Source organism: Coregonus clupeaformis, chromosome 35, assembly GCF_020615455.1.
Source record: "Coregonus clupeaformis isolate EN_2021a chromosome 35, ASM2061545v1, whole genome shotgun sequence".
Lineage (NCBI taxonomy): Eukaryota > Metazoa > Chordata > Actinopteri > Salmoniformes > Salmonidae > Coregonus > Coregonus clupeaformis.
The window spans coordinates 35,134,853-35,156,972 of NC_059226.1; the positions used below are offsets into that span (position 1 = coordinate 35,134,853).

At 46.6% G+C, this 22,120-nt stretch overlaps 1 protein-coding gene and 1 long non-coding RNA gene across 4 annotated transcripts in view; both read left to right on the plus strand.

The window, feature by feature from the left end:
• Positions 1-22,120, plus strand: part of LOC121551630 (brain-specific angiogenesis inhibitor 1-associated protein 2-like protein 1) — a 70,342-nt gene that overhangs the window by 29,975 nt on the left and 18,247 nt on the right. For both annotated transcript variants that reach the window (XM_041864337.1, XM_041864338.2), the window contains 4 exons: positions 7,324-7,395; positions 7,980-8,114; positions 20,200-20,352; positions 21,924-22,079. In XM_041864337.1, coding sequence (XP_041720271.1) covers positions 7,324-7,395; positions 7,980-8,114; positions 20,200-20,352; positions 21,924-22,079 — 516 coding nt within the window. The remainder of the gene's footprint in view (positions 1-7,323; positions 7,396-7,979; positions 8,115-20,199; positions 20,353-21,923; positions 22,080-22,120) is intronic.
• LOC121551639 lies at positions 23-3,348 on the plus strand. Of its 2 annotated transcripts, XR_005997096.2 has the most exons (4): positions 23-1,125; positions 1,739-1,933; positions 2,057-2,133; positions 2,269-3,348. It is a non-coding gene; the product is annotated as an uncharacterized LOC121551639 (long non-coding RNA). The 2 variants fall into 2 exon arrangements; XR_005997095.2 differs by having other exon boundaries at positions 23-1,933.

The following is a 22,120-nucleotide window of genomic DNA, read 5'->3' on the forward strand; positions in this document are numbered from 1 at the left end:
GTGTGTGTGTGTGTGAGCTTGCTTGAGTTTGTGTGTATTTGTGATTGTGTGTGTGTGTGGGTTCTGCAATGTGTGTGTGTGTGTGTGTACATGAGTGTTTGCGTCATCTGTTGTTTAATTCGCCCAGTGTATCCTATCTCTCTCTCTCTCCCTCTCTCTTTTTATTTCCCTTTCCCTCTCCCTCTATTTTTCTCTCTGCTGCTTAACACAATGCACCGTTTAGTTTCTCTCTTTCTCTTTCCCCTTCTTCAACTCTCTCCATTAGTAATCACAGGATGGTGTTTCTCTCTATGTAACACCAAGGGACAAAAAAGCTAAGATAATGAACAGTAAACAAAAACAAGCTAGAGGAAAAGTTGCACCTGTCTGGTTCTTGTGTACAGCCTGTTTCTAGAACGGGAGCAGGTCTGAACATGCCCTGTGAGGGGGCCTCTGGGAACTCCACTTGTCAAGGTCTGTAGGTGCTCTATCCCGATCACTTACTTTCTATTCAACTGCATGTCAAGTTCAACAGCATTATGGTTGGCATACAAAAACATATTCTACAAACTATAAACAATGTTTATCATCATACGTATACAGGGGTAAGGAGTAACTGATTAGATGTAATCAGTTACTTGTAATCTGATTACAAAACTGTAACTGTAATCAGTTACATTGCCAGCAAAAATACTGTAGTCAGATAGTCTTTTGCACAACGTAGCAACGCCCACTTCCGCTCAACTTCCTACCCGATACATAGCTTCCTCTCCCGATTGCGACCTGTCAGACTGATTGTAGCCATACTAGCCTCGAAGTCGCTCGTTTTATCATTAATATACAGAGGTAATCAGTATATTAATATAATCATATTTCTATCATGTTTCTATTTATTGTGTTCTGTCTTTTTTTGTCTCTTAGCTAGCTAGCTATTAACGCGCTAACTAGTAAGATGGCTAGCAATTAGTCAACGCCCCCCTCCCTTACCAACCATGGCACTGTTTTACACAAGGTGCTTGCAAGAGCTGCCAAAGATAACAGTGACAGATGTACGTCGTCTGGCCAAGACAAGTAGCAAAGCACCGACCTCCAAGTTGGAAAAAGGATTCAAACTTTATGTCTCCAGTTACCTTTTCAACTATGAAGGTAAGTGTAGCCAAGTTGCCTATCAGACCAGACAAGGATGTTTACTCAAAGCTGTAACATAGTTTATGACATGCCTTTAACAGTAGCTAGCTAACATTATGATTGCTCATTCTTTTTATTCAAAACAGTTTCGAACAGGGACAAAGTGACAGGAGAGGTCAGCATAAGGGCTTGCTGCTACAGGTCCATGAGGAAAAATTTGAAACCACACAGTTTGAGTGTAGGGTGAAAAGTCAGCTGTTTGTGAGACACTACATGCCGGTTACACAGTCAGAGATGAAGCCTAGTCTTAGACTAAGAAGTTCCTGTCAATGGAGATCTGCATTAAGAGGCATTGCTTAGTCTAGGACTAGGCTTAACCCATGTCTATGAAACTGTTCTTAGTGTAGTAACTGTTCAGTCTTCCTTGCTGTTTCTGTAAGCTGTGTTATGTTGGACGCATTAGATTAAATTTAAACAAGGGCATATACCCTTAATAGAAAAGTTTAAACCCGTATTGCTGTAATGAATTTAGTGGCTGTTGCATGTTGCGCCAGTCACTTCTGTTTGCTGGTCGTGACACATGTTGAGTGATTTTATAGTCTAATCATTTTCTTTTTATATCCCCACGTAGGTTGTACTGAAGCCCTCTGAGCCAGTAACAATGGCACAACATCACTGTTCATGTGCTGCTGGCACTGCATTATGCAACCACACAGTTGCATTACTATTCCAGTCTGCACACTATTCCCAGATGGGAACACCAGTTGTCCCACCTGTGCACAGCTGCACAGAGGCCGAGCAGCAGTGGCATAAGCCAAGGACTATGGTATGTTTTAATAGCTATACCATATATCAACATCATATGGTTATAATCAGAAATGATTTAATGAAAACTTAAATCGTCTCATGATTAGATTTAGAATAGTGCCCTTGTACTGTCTTTTTACAGAGTCTGAAACCTGGGCCCATAGGCAAAATGACCATCACCAAGCCCACCAAAAAGAGCATGGCAGAAGGAGGGATGAGGTGAGTATTCCCTAATAGCCAGTATAGTAGGTAGTAGCTGGTCATGTCCTATTACACTTTGACTATATACAATTTCAGGTGGTTTCAAGTACATTGTTTAGATTGGCTAACCACAGCGGCCGCTTTGCTTTGCAGAAGTACACTCTACAGCGCCCTTCTTGAGCCGCTCCCTGACCTCTCAGTTCTCCAGATAGAAGAGGCATAAAATAACTTTCACCCTCTATCCAAGCCATTGATCTGCAGCATGGGGATGTCTGCTGAAAAGCTTTTAGTCGACTCCCACTTCGGAAAGGTACAGGTGGGGAGCCTCCTGTCTTACCAGCAGCCTTCAATCACAACGTGACACATAGTTCACCATAAGGAGACACCACCATTCCCTTCACTGCCCCTGGATGGCTACAGACTGGAGAGCAACTTTCAAGGCTGCACATTTGTGCTCAGTGAAGAAGACCAGCTTCACATAGAGTATCTTCAGGTGAGCTTCGCAACAGCCCATAAAATAGAGGAAGCTACTAGAGAACAGAGTGCTGTCTCCGACTGGCAGGTGCTCCGGAAACCAAGACTGACCTCGTCACGGTTCCGAGAGGCTTGCCATGTGAGAGGGCTGACATCCGCAGGCAATCTAGCTGAAAGGATCCTCAAAGGCACAGCACCAACAGCTGATATGAAGAGGGGACTGGAGTTGGAGATGGAAGCAGCCAGTGACTACTGCAAGATGCAGAATGTCAACTTCTCACCCTGTGGCCTCATCATACATCCTAACATCCCTTGGCTTGCCTCTTCTCCTGATGGCCTGGTCTACGACCCTCTCGAGCATCCACCTTTTGGCCTAGTTGAGATTAAGAACCCGAACGTAAAGGGTTTTGTGGCTTGCAAGTACGTTCACATGCATAACGGTGTACCTTCCCTGAAGAGGCAGCATACCTACTACTGGCAAGTTCAAGGTCAGCTCTACATCACTGGGTTGGAGTGGTGTGACTTTGTTGTCTGTGCGCATGAGGACATTCTGTTCGAGAGAATACATAGAGACCCAGTGGTGTTCTCTCTAATTAGAGAGAAGGGTGACTGGTACTACTTATATGTGTACATGCAAAAGTTCTTAGGCAGGAAACACTAAATAACTACGGACAGGCTCCTTTATCTTTCAATTAATGAAAGAGAAACAAACCAACAAATCTATCTGTGCAATTAATTAATTAATAAACCTTTTTTTTCTGTTCTCTTGTCACTGTAAATAAAAACTCTTTACAACATTTTGTGTTTGGAGTACAAGCAGTGGTGTTTATTATCAATAACTGGACTACAGGGTGTTAGACAATGTGGATGGTCACAGCAAAAAAAGGAAAGATGCATTGCAGTAGTAACTCATTGCTCCTTGGCCCATGCCTTCACAAGAGGCCCACACTGGTAGTTTGTGAGAAGGCAAGCCACAGCCCAGATGCAGTTGATGCTTCCCATCAGTGACATGGGGATCTCTGACTGAAACAGCTTGTTCAGTTTAATTCTGCCAATTAATCTCTCAATGTGGACTCTAAGATGGGCAATCTGTTGCGTTTGATGGACCTGTGCTGCTGGCATTTGGCTCTGTTTAGACAGAAAGGGTGGACGGTAGACCTTGCCTGGCACACAGTCATCAATCAGGAACCCCTTGACTGCCATCACAGCCATGTCTTCAGTGAGCAAGCCAAACAGTCCTGATTGTTTGCATAGCTCTTTGTCGCTGATGGAGCCAGCATACAATTCTGACACAAAAGTAACAGATATTTACAGTAGGCTATAGCTTTTAGCTAAAGTGAATAGTAACATTGGTAAGACAATACAGTTAATCAGAAACGGGAGAACTTACTGAGTAGGTACATGGAAGTGTCACCTCCTCATTCCTCAGCTTGGCTCTACTTGCTCATGTGACATGGACAATATTGGCAGTTGACGGTTCGATGAGAGACCATAATGCCATCAGATGGTCATATGAGGCAAATCTACATGGGAAGAAGCATTGATAGGAGTTATTTACTCACAAGTCTAACAATACATTTAGTATCATAAATCTAAGACAGAAATGCTGGTAGCAAGGGAAAATGGTTCCAGGGCTAGGTTTACCCACCTTGTGAAGGACTGGATCTGTGCATCTGATCCCACAAATCACTGCAGCCCAAAACGACTTATCATAGTCAACTCCTCTACTTTGTTTCGTAGGTCCTCAATCTCTCTCTGCATCTCTTCCCTCTCAATCAAAACCTGGTCAACTGCAGTGGGCCCAGGCACTGCACAGTAGTCGTGGTCATGGTAGCTATCCATCTTTTCATCCTCTCCATCTTCAACATGGTTGTCCTCTACACATCCAGTCCTTGGTCTCTCCCTTCTTTCCCAAACACTTGCTCTTGCTTGGACATGGTAGTTATTCCACTGGAATAGCCTAGGTACTGCTCCCTTCTTCAGATGTCGAAGCCCACTAGAAGGTTCAATGAAATCATGTGGTAAAAAGTGTCTACCACACACCTTGAAGTGACTTGTGACAGTGAAGTTTTCCCTGCGAATATTGATGACCCATTTTGCTCTTAGCTCAGTATCACTGGGAAATGAGTGAAAACTCAACGAGGAGTATTTCGCTGAGGAGGTACACAACGTTAGCACTAACGTTAGCTAGATACAGGTAGCTATCGTTTGCTAGCTAAAGAGACAAAAAAAACACAAAACACAATAATTGAATTACTAACTGAACGGATAAACACAATTTTCAACAAGAATTATAAAAAAACACTATAGAAATATGATTATATTAATATACTGAGGTAATGATAAAACGAGCGACTTCGAGGCTAGTATGGCTACAATCATGCTGACAGGACGCGATCGGGAGAGGAAGCTATGTATCGGGTAGGAAGTTGAGCGGAAGTGGACGTTGCTACGTTGTGAAATATTACAGATACTTTTGAAAAACTAGATGATTACTTCTTGTATTGCCTTTTAAATTCAGAAAGGATGTTTGTAAAAAAATACATTATGGCACCTTTCTGTTTTCTCAATGACATTCAGTTCAGCAGGAGCAAGTTTACGTTTGTTTCCCCTCAGCGAGTCTGACCACAAGTCAGAGACCACTATGATGACACTCCAAATGTGTTTGATGGATCCTTTTTGTCTTCTTCCAATGCCTCTTAAGGAGAAAGTCATCCACAAGTAACTGTAATCAGATTACTGAGTTTGTGTATTTCAAAATGTACGTTACTGGACTGGTAACTAGTAACTGTAACGGATTACATTTAGAAAGTAATCTACCTAACCCTGTACGTATACATGTTGAGGAACCTTCTCATCTGAGAAGGGAGAAGTTGGAAGCATGTTGACTTTAGTATTTGTATTTATTATGGATCCCCACTCTTCCTGGGGTCCAGCAAAATGAAGGCAGTTATACATTTTGAAAACATTACAATACATTCATAACAGATTTCACAACATATTAAGTGTGTGCCCTCAGGCCTCTACTACCACATATGTATAACACAAAATCCATGTGTACATGTGCGTATATTATCTTGTGTTTGACTTGACTGTGCTGTCATCAGGTCATGAATATGTGCTAGACACGAGCTCCTGTTGGAGGAACAAGAACCTCTGGGGTGTGTTGACATTACTGTTGTCATGCCAACTGATATTAAACATGCCTAACTGTGAAGGGAGCCCATGGCAGCCATGGTGAATGGTTAACCAGGGGTAGAGGCAGAACATTGTGTCACTGTTTGTATTTTTCCTGCTCTTATCACAGATCGAGGATCAGATTCCCCAAATCTTAACCCTAACCATTAGGGGGAGGGTCTAGTCTGCCCAGCCAGCACCCATGTGGTAGTGCCAGCAGCACCCCTTGGCAGTGGCACCCCTGTAATTCAAACCCTGCTCCCTTCTCTGTTACCTACACTGGCACCACAGTTCATGAGACAACAAAGCTACTTCTCCCTATAGTTACATCCATAAAAATGTCATTACTAGAACGGGGCTCCCCATTCAAGTCAATGTTCCATGATGGGTCAGCGATATTGAGTGTACCCATGAGAGAGGATGCAGTCAAATTGCCATGATCTGAGGGGCTTTTCCCGTTTTTAGTAAATATATCTGCCTGGTTCTATCCCCAGAAGTCACTGTTGTTCTCTTCCATAGCTCCCCTCTGTATCGGAGAGCAGCTCTAGTTTAGTCAAGGCCTCCGCTGACTGTATGTGTGAGTCACAATATGAACTCATTCCATTGAAGAGTTGGAGATTGGAGGAAACATTGTCATGCATGGTGTGTCTATGAAAGGCAGAGGAGTTCCACTAATGCAGGGATCATCAACTAGATTCAGCCACGGACCCATTTTATTTCTAGAGCGGATGATAGGTGGGCCGGAACATAATTACAAATAATTTATAGACTGCAAATTGACCGCAAGAAGCCCAAACAGATATAATATTTGACTAAAACATAATCATTGTAAACCTTGCTTACAGTTGTATACGATCACGTGTCTCTCTATTATGCGTGGGAATACAGATTTCCCAAATTAAAATCACATATTTCCTGGTGTTTTTACAGTTTTTTATGTCCAACAATAAAAATTCACAAAATAAACTTGGCAGGCCAAATAAAACCACCTGTGGGCCAAATATGGCCCACGGGCCGCCAGTTGGGAAACCCTGCACTAAAGCACCTAGAGATCTGAACCAGCAGCTAACAGGGTTTTTGTTTGGGAGGACTGAGGAGACGTGGGTTGCAGGGATAGTCTCTAATTCTTTGTGAGAGGACGTGGGGGTTTCGTTGCCCAAGTGGCACCAGTGGGCGTCGGTTCGCCACCACAAGGCCACGGTGATGTAAGAGATGCCTGCGCTCCCCCTCATACTTATTAGAGCGGGGGATAGAGGGAGGGAGGGAGAGAGGGCAGGGAGGGCATCCCCGCATTACGTTTCTGCTATGACTCACTCATATAGCCTTGAATCTCCTTCTCTTTCTTGCACACAGGTACACACCCATACACACACACACACACACCTTTGCTTACACAACTCAAGGATGGCTCTCAAATCCCTCCAACATTCTTTTTACTGTTTTCCATCGACTCTCCTCCATCATAACAGTTCCTTCTCTTATCAGTGTGTATTTCTCCCCCCCCTTTCTCCCCTCCCCATCTCTCCCCCTCTCATCCCCCTTTCCCCTCACCTGCAGTTTAAGACGTTTCACAGGGAGATAATAGCTGAATTGGAGAGGAAGACAGACATGGATGTAAAATACATGACAGTAAGTACTGTACTGTGTGTGTGTGTGATGCGTGTGCATGCTTATGTGGCCTTCCCTCCTGCTCACAGGAATATCACTGAGAACTGCCCCCCATGTCTGATCCCTGGAACTGTAGTCCTGTCTACCTACATCACAGTGAACACACTGGCTGCATCCCAAATGGCACCCTATTCCCTTTATAGTGGACTATTTTGACCAGGGCCCATAAGTAGGAAGTTCACTATAAAGGGAATAGGGTAAACATGCAACAATGTCTTATGCCGTTCAGAGCTGTGGTTGAGCGGTAACGCTCACAGCATATGGCACATGTACATCTCTCCCCACCAGAGACCGGGGTTTAATCCCTGTGTCCACCCTTTCCACTAATGCCTATAATCAAACGTAGCATTTAAAGCTAATTATCAATAAAACCGAAAACGAAGCATTTAATACTTAGTGACATTATATTCAATTATATTACTGAAAATGTTTTTTTCCAGAGGAAAATGCACGTTTTAAAATCAATGCTACCTGTACTGTCTAGAGATGGTTCCAGGTGTTCACGGGTGTCCCCCCCACCTCCCCTCTTCCTCCCACCCATCCAGGCCACCTTTAAGAGGTACCAGACGGAGCACAAGATGAAGCAGGACTCTCTGGAGAGGTCTCAGTCTGACTTGAAGAAACTCAGGAGGAAGAGCCAGGGCAAGAACACCAACAAGTACGAAAACAAGGAGAGTGAGGTGAGGACTGACCCACACATTTTAGTAACTTTTCAGTTACTGGCCCAATGCTCTTAACAACTAGGCTACCTGCTGCCCTTATACACACACATACCTGTATACACACACACACACACACACACACTCTCTCTCTCTCTCTCACACACACAGACACACACACACCTTCGACATATGAGACAGTGTCGATCATACCCAATGTAACATTATCCAGGGACAGTGTGTGAAGTCTCCAGGCAATGCCCTCATGCATGAGCACGCTGTGTGTGTTATGTGTTGTTAGGTGTTCTGGATAGTTCCATTAATCCACCTCTCTGTACTGTGCCTCCTCCCTCCCCCACCAACACACACGCATGCTGTTATACTGGAAGATCGAGTTGGTGCCTCCTACACACACACTGTCATACACACACACACACACACACACACACGCACACACACACACACACAAGCCGCTTGAGACTGAGACAAAGAAAGAAAAACCTCTTTAGTCCAGTGGTGTGTATTCATGGATGCCAAGTTTAAAAAATGTACTAAGAAAAAAAGAAAGAAACATCAAATAATGTATATTTTCTCTCTCGGTGTTTTCATAATTTTCCTTCAATTCGGAAGAGGCTGAATGTATCTCACCGGAGAGCGAAACAGCGCCCCTCTGTCTCTGTATGTGTAGCCCATCTACCTGATGCTGTCTGGTCAAAAAGAGTATGACATTGTTGCCGCCCATAGCATTGAATGTAAGCCAGTGAGCATTTGGCCTCCCTTGATAAAAAAGTATAAAATATAGCCAATCAGCGTTGAGCTAAACTGAGTGAGCTCAACTGTGAATGGTCCTGGCGCACCCAGAAAAAGTGTAACGGGAAGCCAGTTTGGATTTGGCTTCACTCCTATCACAGAGAAATACGTCATCGATAAAAACAACTTGAATTATTGCATCTTATAACGGCGATTCTGATCCAACCATAAAATACATTTTGCCCCTGGACTGAGATGATGAAAGTTCAACATGCAGCTAGCTAGATGTAGAAGGCTAATGTAAACTAGCTAACGTTGTCCATGACGTTGTCTATGCATAGTCACTTTAACTCTACCCACATGTACATATTACCTAAATGTTTTACTTATCTATTTTTTACTTAACACTTATTTTTCTTAAAACTGCATTGTTGGTTAAGGGCTTGTAAGGAAACATTTCACTGTATTGTTTTGTTAAGGGCTTGTAAGTAAGTCTACACCTGTTGTATTCGGCGCACGCGGCAAATAAAAGTTGATTTTATTTTCTTTGCATTTTCAAGCATTTTAGCCAGGTAGCCTAGGACTCGTATATGTTGAGTCAGGGTGTGTATGTTCTATGTTGGTGTATATCTATGTTGATATTCTAGTATGTGTATTTCTATGTTGGCCGGTGTGGTTCCCAATTAGAGGCAGCTGTCGCTCGTTGTCTCTGATTGGGGACCATACTTAGGCAGCCTATTGGCACTAGTGGGTTGTGGGATCTTGTTCCGTGTTAGGTATGTTGTTTGTGTACCTTGGACTTCACGTTTCGTTTGTTGTTTTGTAGTTGTTTATCCGGTTCTAATAAACATGTATGCATATCACGCTGCGCCTTGGTCTGACCCGTTCATGAACGAACGTGACAGAAGATCCCACCAAACGAGGACCAAGCAGCGTGCCCAGGAAGAGCGAATTGCCATGTCACAGGTGGGCAAAAGGTGGTCATGGGAGGAGATATTTGCGGGGAAAGGGCCATGGGCAAAGGTAGATGCCCAGGCAGGAGAGGAGCAACGGCAGCACAGAGGAAGCCGGTCGAGGAAGAAGCCCGAGAGACAGCCCCAATAAAAAAAAATTTGGGGGCTAAGAGGGTGGTTGGCGGAGCCTAGGGTTAGAGCAGAGCCAACTCCTCGTACTCACGCGAGAAGGCGTATGACTGGGCAAGCTCCATGTTATGCGGAGCTACGTACTGTGTCGCCAGTGCGCCGGCACAGTCCTGTACATCCTGTGCTTGCACCACGCACGTGCCGTGCGAAGATGGGCATCCAGCCAGGACGGGGTGTGCCGGCTCAACGCTCCTGGTCTCCAGTACGCCTCCTCGGTCCCGCATATCCTGCGCCAGTTCTACGAGCTGTATCGCCAGTGCGCCTGCACAGCCCAGTGCGTCCTGTGCCAGCGCCCCGCACGTGTAGTGCGAAAGTGGGCAGCCAGCCAGGACGGATTGTGCCAGCTCTCCGCTCCAGACCTCCAGTCCGCCTTCGCAGTCCGGTCCGGCCCGTTCCTGCTCCTCGCACCAAACCAGTGGTGCGTGTCGCCAGTCCAGCCCGGCCTGTTCCTGCCCCTCGCACCAAGCCAGTGGTGCGCGTTGCCAGTCCGGCCCGGCCTGTTCCTGCCCCTCGCACCAAGCCAGTGGTGCACGTCGCCAGTCCGGCCCGGCCTGTTCCTGCCCCTCGCACCAAGCCAGTGGTGCGCGTCGCCAGTCCGGCCCGGCCTGTTCCTGCCCCTCGCACCAAGCCAGTGGTGCGCGTCGCCAGTCCAGCCCGGAGGGTGGTTGGCGGAGCCTAGGGTTAGAGCAGAGCCAACTCCCCGTACTCACGCGAGAAGGCGTATGACTGGGCAAGCTCCATGTTATGCGGAGCTACGTACTGTGTCGCTAGTGTGCCGGCACAGTCCTGTACGTCCTGTGCTTGCACCACGCACGTGCCGTGCGAAGATGGGCATCCAGCCAGGACGGGGTGTGCCGGCTCAATGCTTGTTCCATCCCCTCGCACCAAGCCAGGGGTGCACGTCGCCAGCCCGGCCCGGCCTGTTCCTGCTCCTCGCACCAAGCCAGTGGTGCGTGTCGCCCGTCCGGCCCGGCCCGTTCCTGCTCCTCGCATCAAGCCAGTGGTGCGTGTGTCCAGTCCGGCACGGCCTGTTCCTAGTCCGGTCCGGCCCGTGCCTGCTCCTCGCACCAGACCAGTGGTGCGTGTGTCCAGTCCGGCACGGCCTGTGCCAGGTCCGGCACCGGTCAGCTGCTCCACCCCGGAGCCAGAGCAGTCCGCTCCACCGGTGCCTGATCCAGCTCCGGTTAGCTGCTCCACTCCGGAGCCAGGGCAATCCGCTCCACTGGGGTCCAGTCCAGCTCCGGTCAGCGGATCCACTCCGGAGCCAGAGCAGTCTGCTCCACCGGTGCCCAGTTCAGCTCCGGTCAGCTGCTCCACTCCGGAGCCAGAGCAATCTGCTCCACCGGGGTCTAGTCCAGCTCCGGTCAGCGGCTCCACTCCGGAGCCAGAGCAGTCCGCTCCACCGGTGCCTGATCCAGCTCCGGTCAGCGGCTCCACTCCGGAGCCAGAGCAGTTCGATCCACCGTCGTCGGGTCCAGCTCCAGTCAGCGGTTCCAGTCCAGACGTCAGCCCCTCTCCAGGTTCGGGGTCTCCCACACCAGGGTCCAGACAGGGCTTGGTACTTCGTGGGAGGAAGGAGAGGGGAAGCAGCGCGCCGAGGTCCAGACCAGACCAGGGGCGCAACAGGGAGGCGGAGAGTAAGTGGTCGTCATGCCCTGAGCCGGATCCGCCTCCGAGGCGGAATGCCCACCTGGCCCCTACCCTGTTATGTTTATGTTGCGCGGTCGGAGTCCGCACCTTTGGGGGGGGGGGGGGTATGTTGGTGTATATCTATGTTGATATTCTAGTATGTGTATTTCTATGTTGGCCGGTGTGGTTCCCAATCAGAGGCAGCTGTCGCTCGTTGTCTCTGATTGGGGACCATACTTAGGCAGCCTATTGGCACTAGTGGGTTGTGGGATCTTGTTCCGTGTTAGGTATGTTGTTTGTGTACCTTGGACTTCACGTTTCGTTTGTTGTTTTGTAGTTGTTTATTCGGTTCTAATAAACATGTATGCATATCACGCTGCGCCTTGGTCTGACCCGTTCATGAACGAGCGTGACAACAAGTAAGGTTTGTCAACATGTTTTTTCTACTTGCACAAATGCGCTCACACACACACACACACAAATCAGAACCATGGACAGCCACATCATATTTAGCTTACGTTGATTGGACTAAATAGTTTTTGGTATCTTTTAGTTGTCACTGTATTAGACTAAGCAGAGGTGATTTGATGATGTTGAAGTTTAAATGGTTCTGGAATAGTGGAGGCATCTCCTGTTTTCTTTTCAACTTGCAGTAACTCTCCATGGTTCTAAATCAATAGTTGTTTAGTAGTCCGAAAATGTTGGAAACATTTACTTTCTTGACCGTGCTGTAGGTCATTTAACTGTTTGTTACATGCAATATGCTTTGTGGACTTCACCGGACAGATGTTGCTCTCCGGTTTTGTGATGAAACAAAGGTGTGGTTGAATTTATTCTGCCACTGTGTCTTCTTATTGTCTTGGCCTTAGGCCTATATATCACAGTGTCAAGGCATATGAACTAACAGGTTATAGAGCAAACAACACAATTATCACAACACATACAGTATATTGTAATATGGCTTTTTTTTCTGGCTTGGATTCCCCAGTGATTTTACCCACGCACTGCTACTGCTTTAGTCACAACTCTGTGACTGTCTGCTGCCAATATGGATGAGAGCCCCAAATTGAGAGGAGTTATGAACAGTCATTAGTATACATTCTGAGGTAAAGTGAAAGTACTGTGTAACCCCTAGAGTCGATTGACGCACTGGTGCTTCAATCTATGCTACATAACAAAAACATCCCCATCAAAATCCGTCATTTTAAGCTAGAGATATCTTGCATTGGATGCATCTCAATCCACCGCTTCCGCCAGTGTCGCACTTCCACATCTACGATGAAAGGTGGCAGAGCTAGAGCGGTGTTTGTCAGACCATGATGACACATCCCAAAAATCGGTCTTCACACAAAAATGTCTGTAGCGTCCGAACGGTTTGACCTACAAACTATTACGACCAATCTATGGAAAGGAGACTCTCACGAACACGATGGTGTTCTCTGTTTTGCTCTACGGCCCCCACAAGTGTCAGGAGACTTGTCTGAAGTCAGTACCGTCGATGTGCCAACTTCTGTTTCGTAGCGTCCAAACCGTTTGGGCTACTAATGGGACCCCACTGTGGAAAGGGGAGATTCTCATTCTCATACAGGAATCATCTGAAGGTAACCGGTACCAGATTTTAAAAAACTAATGGAAGTATGAAGATAATTTTGTGTAAAAAAAAAAAAAAAAAAAAGTACATATTTATTTTTTACGACAGACACTTCAAAACCTTGTTTTTTATTATTTATTTTTGGACTGTACTTTTTGCCATTTATGAATGTGTTATTCAATGTGTTTCTATGGGCTTTAGTAGTAAAGGCCAAAATGAATATTTTATCAAATATCTTTTTGTGATATATTTTGTGATACCCCCCCCACCCACATCCAACTTCTTGGACTATAAATTATTAATACAAACTTAACATGAATCATATATTGTATATTACAAGACCCAGCATTGAGAGAGATGACATGGCACTATACTGTAGTTCAGCAGAATCAAGGTCTTCTAGCCTGGTCCTAGTCTCTCTCACCAGACTCTGGGGCGCTCCACACGCTAGCCTTGTCCTAGTCTCTCACCAGACTCTGGGGCGCTCCACACGTTAGCCTGGTCCTAGTCTCTCACCAGACTCTGGGGCGCTCCACACGCTAGCCTGGTCCTAGTCTCTCACCAGACTCTGGGGCGCTCCACACGCTAGCCTGGTCCTAGTCTCTCACCAGACTCTGGGGCGCTCCACACGCTAGCCTGGTCCTAGTCTCTCACCAGACTCTGGGGCGCTCCACACGCTAGCCTGGTCCTAGTCTCTCACCAGACTCTGGGGCGCTCCACACGCTAGCCTGGTTCTAGTCTCTCACCAGACTCTGGGGCGCTCCACACGCTAGCCTGGTCCTAGTCTCTCACCAGACTCTGGGGCGCTCCACACGCTAGCCTGGTTCTAGTCTCTCTCACCAGACTCTGGGGCGCTCCACACGCTAGCCTGGTCCTAGTCTCTCACCAGACTCTGGGGCGCTCCACACGTTAGCCTGGTCCTAGTCTCTCACCAGACTCTGGGGCGCTCCACACGCTAGCCTGGTCCTAGTCTCTCTCACCAGACTCTGGGGCGCTCCACACGTTAGCCTGGTCCTTGTCTCTCTCACCAGACTCTGGGGCGCTCCACACGTTAGCCTGGTCCTAGTCTCTCTCACCAGACTCTGGGGCGCTCCACACGCTAGCCTGGTCCTAGTCTCTCACCAGACTCTGGGGCGCTCCACACGCTAGCCTGGTTCTAGTCTCTCTCACCAGACTCTGGGGGCGCTCCACACGCTAGCCTGGTCCTAGTCTCTCACCAGACTCTGGGGCGCTCCACCACGCTAGCCTGGTCCTAGTCTCTCACCAGACTCTGGGGCGCTCCACACGCTAGCCTGGTCCTAGTCTCTCACCAGACTCTGGGGCGCTCCACACGCTAGCCTGGTCCTAGTCCCTCACCAGACTCTGGGGCGCTCCACACGTTAGCCTGGTCCTAGTCTCTCTCACCAGACTCTGGGGCGCTCCACACGCTAGCCTGGTCCTAGTCTCTCACCAGACTCTGGGGCGCTCCACACGCTCTACCCCAGCTGGGGCACAGCAGCTGTAAGAAGAAACTAGCCTTTTCCTGTATTCACAAAGCACTCAAAGTAGGAGTGCTGATCTAGGACCAGGTCCCCCCTGTCCATATATAATCAGATTCATTATGATTTAAAATACCAAAACTAGACCCTAGTTTCCTACTGATACTCCTACTATGTGAATATGGGCCCTGGTCTCAGGTATATGCTTTAACCAACTCATCGGACAGATGGTTGAAACACATTGTCTGATGCATATGTAGTACAGATACATGAACGGCATGATAACAATATTCAGATGAGTTGTCTTAGCTAAAGTACATACTGATCTGGGACCAGGCTACAGTAGGTCTATGCAACAGTGACCATGAGAGTAGAACCCCAGAATCTGGTCCTGGGCCAGCTCTAATATAACAGGACAACTGTTGTCAGATCCCTGGTCGGTTCACAAGACTGTCAACAGACTGCACCCAGGCTCAGAGACCTACACGCACACACACACAACCACAACATGCAACAAACACACACGCACACAACACACAACACACAACACACACAGAGCAGAGCTGTGTTACAGTCACAGATGGAGGTAGGGTTACAGGAAGCCACAGAGAAAACAGGAGGAGAATGAGACAGAGAGGACAATGGGCTCAATCACTGTATTAAGTCAGTATTTAGGCCTATAGTTCATTTTCATATTGAATTGTTTTCTGTCGCTAGATAGAATGTACTGCAGCTTCATATTTAATAGTCATCACATCAGTGTTGATGGTTACGTCCCGAAAGGCATCCTATTCCTTATCTAGTGCACTACTTTTAACCAGAGCCCATAGACCGAGCCCATAGACCGAGCCCATAGACAGAGCCCATAGCCATGTCAGTCTTCTCAATAGATAGTACCGAGTGGCGCAGTGGTCTAAGGCACTGCATCTCAGTGCTTGAGGCGTCACTACAGACCCCCTGGTTCGATTCCAGGCTGTATCACAACCAGCCGTGATTGGGAGTCCCATAGGGTGGCACACAATTGGCCCAGCGTCGTCCGGGTTTGGCCAGTGTAGGCCGTCATTGTAAATAAGAATTTGTTCTTAACTGACTTGCCTAGTTAAATAAAGGTAAAATATATATATATAAATAAAGGTAAAATATATATATATAGTACCGCTGTAATGACACAGCTATGCTCTTGTATCTTGAATAACAATATTAATCTCTATCAAGGACTGAAGTCCACTTCAAGATGCCACTGAAGACATGCTAAATCCCAACTAGGAGAATATGGAGAGTTCACCTAAGGATCTATTTATCAAATCAACCTCCTCCAGTATTATGCAGCATCCCTCTTTTTTTCTGTCTCTCTCTCTCTCTCTCTGTCTCTGTCTCTGTCTCTGTCTCTGTTTCTGTCTCTCTCTCTCTCTCTCTCTCTCTCTCTCTCTCTCTCTCTCTCTCTCTCTCTCTCTCTCTCTCTCTCTCTCTATCATTCCTCTCTTTTTCTCTCTCTCTCTCTCTCTCTCTCTCTCTCTCTCCATGTGGCCTATCTCCCTGTTTTTCTGTCTGTTCAGGCTTCTGAGGGATCAGTGTTCTGAGTCAAACTCCCTAGTGATCTGAGAGTCGTTCTGAGAGTCATTCTCTGTTCCACAGAGCTAAAGATATGTGTCCATAGCAACAGGCATTATTTAGCCTTGACAGATGTATTGTCAACCAGGATGGTTGCATTTATTACATTTCACACCCCTGTTTTGCTCGCACATATACACACATATATATATATATATATATATACACACACACACACACACACACACACAGGAACATTTGAATTATCCAGGTCGAGTTTCAGATCCCTGGGCATGATACCTTATCAATGGCTTCATCTCAGTACATGGAGGGACAATGATTGCAGTATAGCTCCACACACACACATACACACACACACACAGATTAAACACTGCTGCAGTCAGGGATGACCTCAGTCTCACTGGCTCCCATAATAAGGAGGAGGTGACGTTATGGCTCCCATGATAAGGAGGAGGAGGTGACGTTATGGCTCCCATGATAAGGAGGAGGTGACGTTATGGCTCCCATGATAAGGAGGAGGAGGTGACGTTGTGGCTCCCGTGATAAGGAGGAGGCGGTGATGTTATGGCTCCTGTGATAAGGAGGAGGTGACGTTATGGCTCCTGTGATAAGGAGGAGGTGACTTTATGGCTCCCGTGATAAGGAGGAGGTGCTGTTATGGCTCCCATTATAAGGCGGAGGAGGTGATGTTATGGCTTCCGTGATAAGGAGGAGGTGATGTTATTGCTCCCATGATAAGGAGGAGGAGGTGATGTTATGGCTCCCATGATAAGGAGGAGGAGGTGATGTTATGGCTCCCATGATAAGGGGAAGGTGATGTTATGGCTCCCATGATAAGGAGGAGGAGGTGATGTTATGACTCCCGTGATAAGGAGGAGGTGATGTTATGGCTCCCGTGATAAGGAGGAGGAGGTGACGTTATGGCTCCCATGATAAGGGGGAGGTGATGTTATGGCTCCCATGATAAGGGGGAGGTGATGTTATGGCTCCCATGATAAGGGGGGGGGTGACTTATGGCTCCCATGATAAGGGGGAGGTGATGTTATGGGAAAGGCCAGTGTTGTCACAGGTGACCCAAACAATGGTGGGCCTCTTCACTTGTAGGTAGTCTAGGAGGTAGTCTAGGAGGTGGGCTCTGGGAAATTGTGAAGCAAAATTGTCTTTTTTTGTGTGTTTGTTTTACAGAGATCCTGAATGCATGTCACTGTGTTAGTGTGCTCATGTGTGTGACTGAGTGTACTTTTATGGGCATACACTTGCCTTGTCTGATACTCCACCCATGAGGTGAATCTCATATGAAACCCTATTTCCTATATAGTGCACTACTTTTGGCCAGAATAACAGTCTATTCCCTATACAGTGCACAAGTTTTGACCAGAATGACACCTTAGTCCCTAAATAGTGCACTACTTTAACCAAATCAAATTGTATTGGTCGCGTACACATATTGTGAAGATGTTATCGCAGGTGCAGCAAAATACTTATGTTTCTAGCTCCAACAGTGCAGTAATACCTAACAATACACAACAATACACACAAATCCAGATTGACCCCCTATTCCAGTTATAGTAAACTACTTTTGACCTGAATGAAACCCTGAATTCATTATACAGTCCTGTACCTGGATGTAGATCACAACAAACTAGCATAGGAAGACTTTTCCCATTTCCTCTATGACTCAAGAGCTCCAATAGGGACAGGAAGCTGGTGAAGGAGTGTGTGGAGGGTAGATTACATTGAATTGTGTGTTGTCACATGGTGTTGTTGTTATGGGTAACATACTGTGCTGTACGGCTGCCAAGGTGATTTTGCAGTGTTGTGATGACGAGATAGGGATCTCAAGTGCACTCGTGCAGCCCTAGTCTGTCCCCCACCTTTAACTGTGTGTGTGGTACGTAAGTAGGTTAACAGCATATTGAAACAGGTTGACTTTGCACAGGGTTGGCTCTAGGATACTCATACAGTGCATTCGGAAAGTATTCAGACCCCTTGACTTTTCCACATTTTGTTACATTACAACCTTATTCTAAAATTGATTAAATACTTTTTTCCCCTTATCAATCTACACACAATACCCCATGATGACAAAGCAAAAACAGGTTGAAACTGTTCTGGCCCACCTCTCTAATATCTCTGGCCACCTGTGGTTTGTGCAGGTCTGTTGTTATGCCAGGTGTTTCTGGGTGAATTACTTCCCAAGACCCATACTGCACACTGGCTGCTATGTCACATGTCATCAACTGAGTCAAGCATTCACTGATGGAAATCTTCAATTAATTAATGCAATTTCTTTCAGTGTTCTCCTTACAGATTCATGTACCTAGATTGATTTGAACTGCAGGAACATTGTATGATCATGTGAAATGTAATCAAGATAAATATCAAGGTCCATAAAGAGATATGGATCAAGGACCCTATAGCATGCATATGTTTTAGTTCTAATGAACTGCACACACATAATCTCAATACTAATTTCAATAATAAATCAAATTATAATCTTTCCTCTTTATCTACAACAATGTCATATGTTTCAGTGCACACACGTTACAGACAGCTATTATAGTTTACAGTAGATAAACTACTTTGATCATTCAACACATAGTGGCATCCATTTTACACGTCTGTTGACAAGTCTTTGTTGTCATTGTTGTACCAAGTATTTACAGGTTAGTGCTATCCGCAATCGTTGGGACGTCCCTACGCTAAACCCTAACCTTAACCTTAACCCTTACCATTTTACATTTCAACTTCAATAGGGTAGGGACGTCCCAACGATCCCGGATAGCAAGGATCAATATTTACATCACAACTCACTGTGCTGTTTGCTCATTGGTCTCCCATTCAGTTCCATTTCTATTCAAATCAATAGACCTTTATTGATTGTAAATATTGACAGTTGCCAGCCACAGAAACACAGTGAAAAGGAGTAGAGGGATAAACTTAGCCATAGATGACAAAGTTAGAAGAGCCATTCACACCACCATAGATCAGAGACCCTGACCTCTGAGTGGCCCATGTCTGTGATGGAAGATAGGACACACAAAAGAAGGTTGTGTCATTGTCCGCACACTCTTTGTTCGCTCCCACAAGGGATTTTTAATTCAATGTTCAGCGATACAAACTAAACGTTTAGACTGACCTTGTTCAGCTCCTGTGCCAAGTTTTTAAATGTGCTTTCAGATAATACTCCTAGGCTGCGTTTACACAGGCAGCCCAATTCTGATATTTTTTCCACTTATTTGTCTTTTGACAAATCAGATCAGATCATTTCACATCAGATATTTTTCAGGGCTCCCTACATAAACGCAGCAAAAGACACAAAACAAACTCACACAAACTCAACGTTTCGACTGACCTTGTCCAGCTCCTATGCCAAGTTTGAATGTGCTTTCAGATAAGACTCGTAGACACACAGTATATGTTGCTGCTGCTTCTCCTGCTGCTGTGACCTCCTTAACCCTCATCTATTCTTCTCTGTCAGCCATGTCTGCTGCTGTGACCTCCTTAACCCTCATCTATTCTTCTCTGTCAGCCATGTCTGCTGCTGTGACCTCCTTAACCCTCATCTATTATTTCATTCCCCTGTACTCTATCCCTACAATACCTCTCTGTATCTCTATGTCTCTGCCTGCCACACAGAGATTAGAACATCCAGCCAGCCTATCTCTCTGCTCCTCGTCACAATGCCCTTTCACTTCCTGATACCCACGGGGCTAGGCAGCTCTGATTGGCTGAGCTGTGTCTATGTGGTGAGATAAGACTGTGTGATTGGTCAATACAGTGAGTGATTGGTGAATGACCATGTGTGATTGGTAGCTGCAGTGAGGTGAGAGCATGTGATTGGTCAATGCAGCAAGATATTTGCGTATGATTGGTCATTGCAGTTGAGATAACAGCATGTCATTGGTCTGTTGTGCACGTCATTGGTCTGTTGTGTTGTGCAGTGCCTGGAGACGCTGAGGTCAGGGCAGATGGACATGCAGAAGTTCATCGCCGATGGCTGCAAGGAGGCTCTGCTGGAGGAGAAGAGACGCTTCTGCTTCCTGGTGGACAAACACTGCACCTTCTCCTATCAGATTGCTGCCTTCCATGACAAGGTATAGGACCTATGCTACAGTACCTTATATGCCTGGTTCAATTTCCAGACCCTAGCCCCCTCCCCCTCCCCTGGTCCCTTACCCAGCTATGTTCTCAGTCAGTAGAACCTGAACATGTTTCCAATTCCAATCCATTAAAATCTCTGAACATCAAAGAAGATGGGGGGTTTAAGGGGATATGGGCTAGAGGCTAGGGGTGGAATTGGAACCAGATCTCACTGACTATTTCCATGTACACTATATATACAAAAGTATGTGGACACCCCTTCAAATTAGTAGATTCGTCTATTTCAGCCACACACCTGTTGCTGACAGGTGTATAAAATCGCACAGCCATGCAATCTCCATAGAAATCATTGGCAGTAGAATGGCCTTACTGTAAAGCTCAGTGACTTTCAATGTGGCACCGTCATAGGATGCCACCTTTCCAATAAGTCAGTTCATCATATTTCTGCCCTGCTAGAGCTGCCCCGGTCAACTGTAAGTGCTGTTATTGTGAAGTGGAAACGTCTAGGAGCAACAACAGCTCAGCCGCGAAGTGGTAGGCCACACAAGCTCACAGAACGGGACTGCCGAGTGCTGAAGCGCGTACACTCTCTACCGAGTTGCAACACTCTCTACCGAGTTCCAAACTGCCTCTGGAAGCAACGTCAGCACAATAACTGTTCGTCGGGAGCTTCATGAAATGGGTTTCCATGGCCGAGCAGCCGCACACACGCCTCAGATCACCATGCGCAATGCCAAGTGTCGCTGGAGTGGTGTAAAGCTCGCCGTCATTGGACTCTGGAGCAGTGGAAACGCGTTCTCTGGAGTGATGAATCATGCTTCAACATCTGGCAGTCCGACAGACGAATCTGGGTTTGGCGAATGCCAGGAGAACACTACCTGCCCGAATGCATAGTGCCAACTGTAAAGTTTGGTGGAGGAGGGCTGTTTTTCATGGTTCGGGCTAGGCCCCTTAGTTCCAGTGAAGGGAAATCTAAACGCTACAGCATACAGTAACATTCTACATGATTCTGTGCTTCCAACTTTGTGGCAACAGTTTGGGGAAAGCCTTTTCCTGTTTCAGCATGACAATGCCCCCGTGCACAAAGCGAGGTCCATACAGAAATGGTTTGTCGAGATCGGTGTGGAAGAACTTGACTGGCCTGCACAGAGCCCTGACCTCAACCCCATCGAACACCTTTGGGATGAATTGGAACGCTGACTGCAAGCCACGACTAATCGCCATACATTAGTGCCCGACCTCACCAATGCTCTTGTGGCTGAATGGAAGCAAGTCCCCACAGCAATGTTCCAACATCTAGTGGAAAGCCTTCCCAGAAGAGTGGAGGCTGTTATAGCTCAAAGGGGGACCAACTCCATATTAATGCCCATGATTTTGGAATGAGATGTTCGACGAGCAGGTGTCCACATACTTTTGGTCATGTAGTGTATGTACCATAACCACCATCTGTGTACCACTTTTATTATACAAACATCTAGCATGTACCAAATCACAAACCCAAGGCTCCCATTCAGAGCATCTACAGTAACTACTATGACTTCTGCTGTTCCTTCTCTGACCCCAGGCCAGAGACATGCTGTACGGGAAGCTGCCCACCTGGCAGGACAAGTGTAGCGATGCCACCAACGTGCCGGAGAGCGTGATGTCTATGATCGAGGGTCTCCGCACCACAGTGTCCATCACCCCCCAGGCCTCCCCCATCTCCCAGAGACACAGTAGGGTGAGACGGCACAGTCACTCATTCATAAACCATTAGAAAAC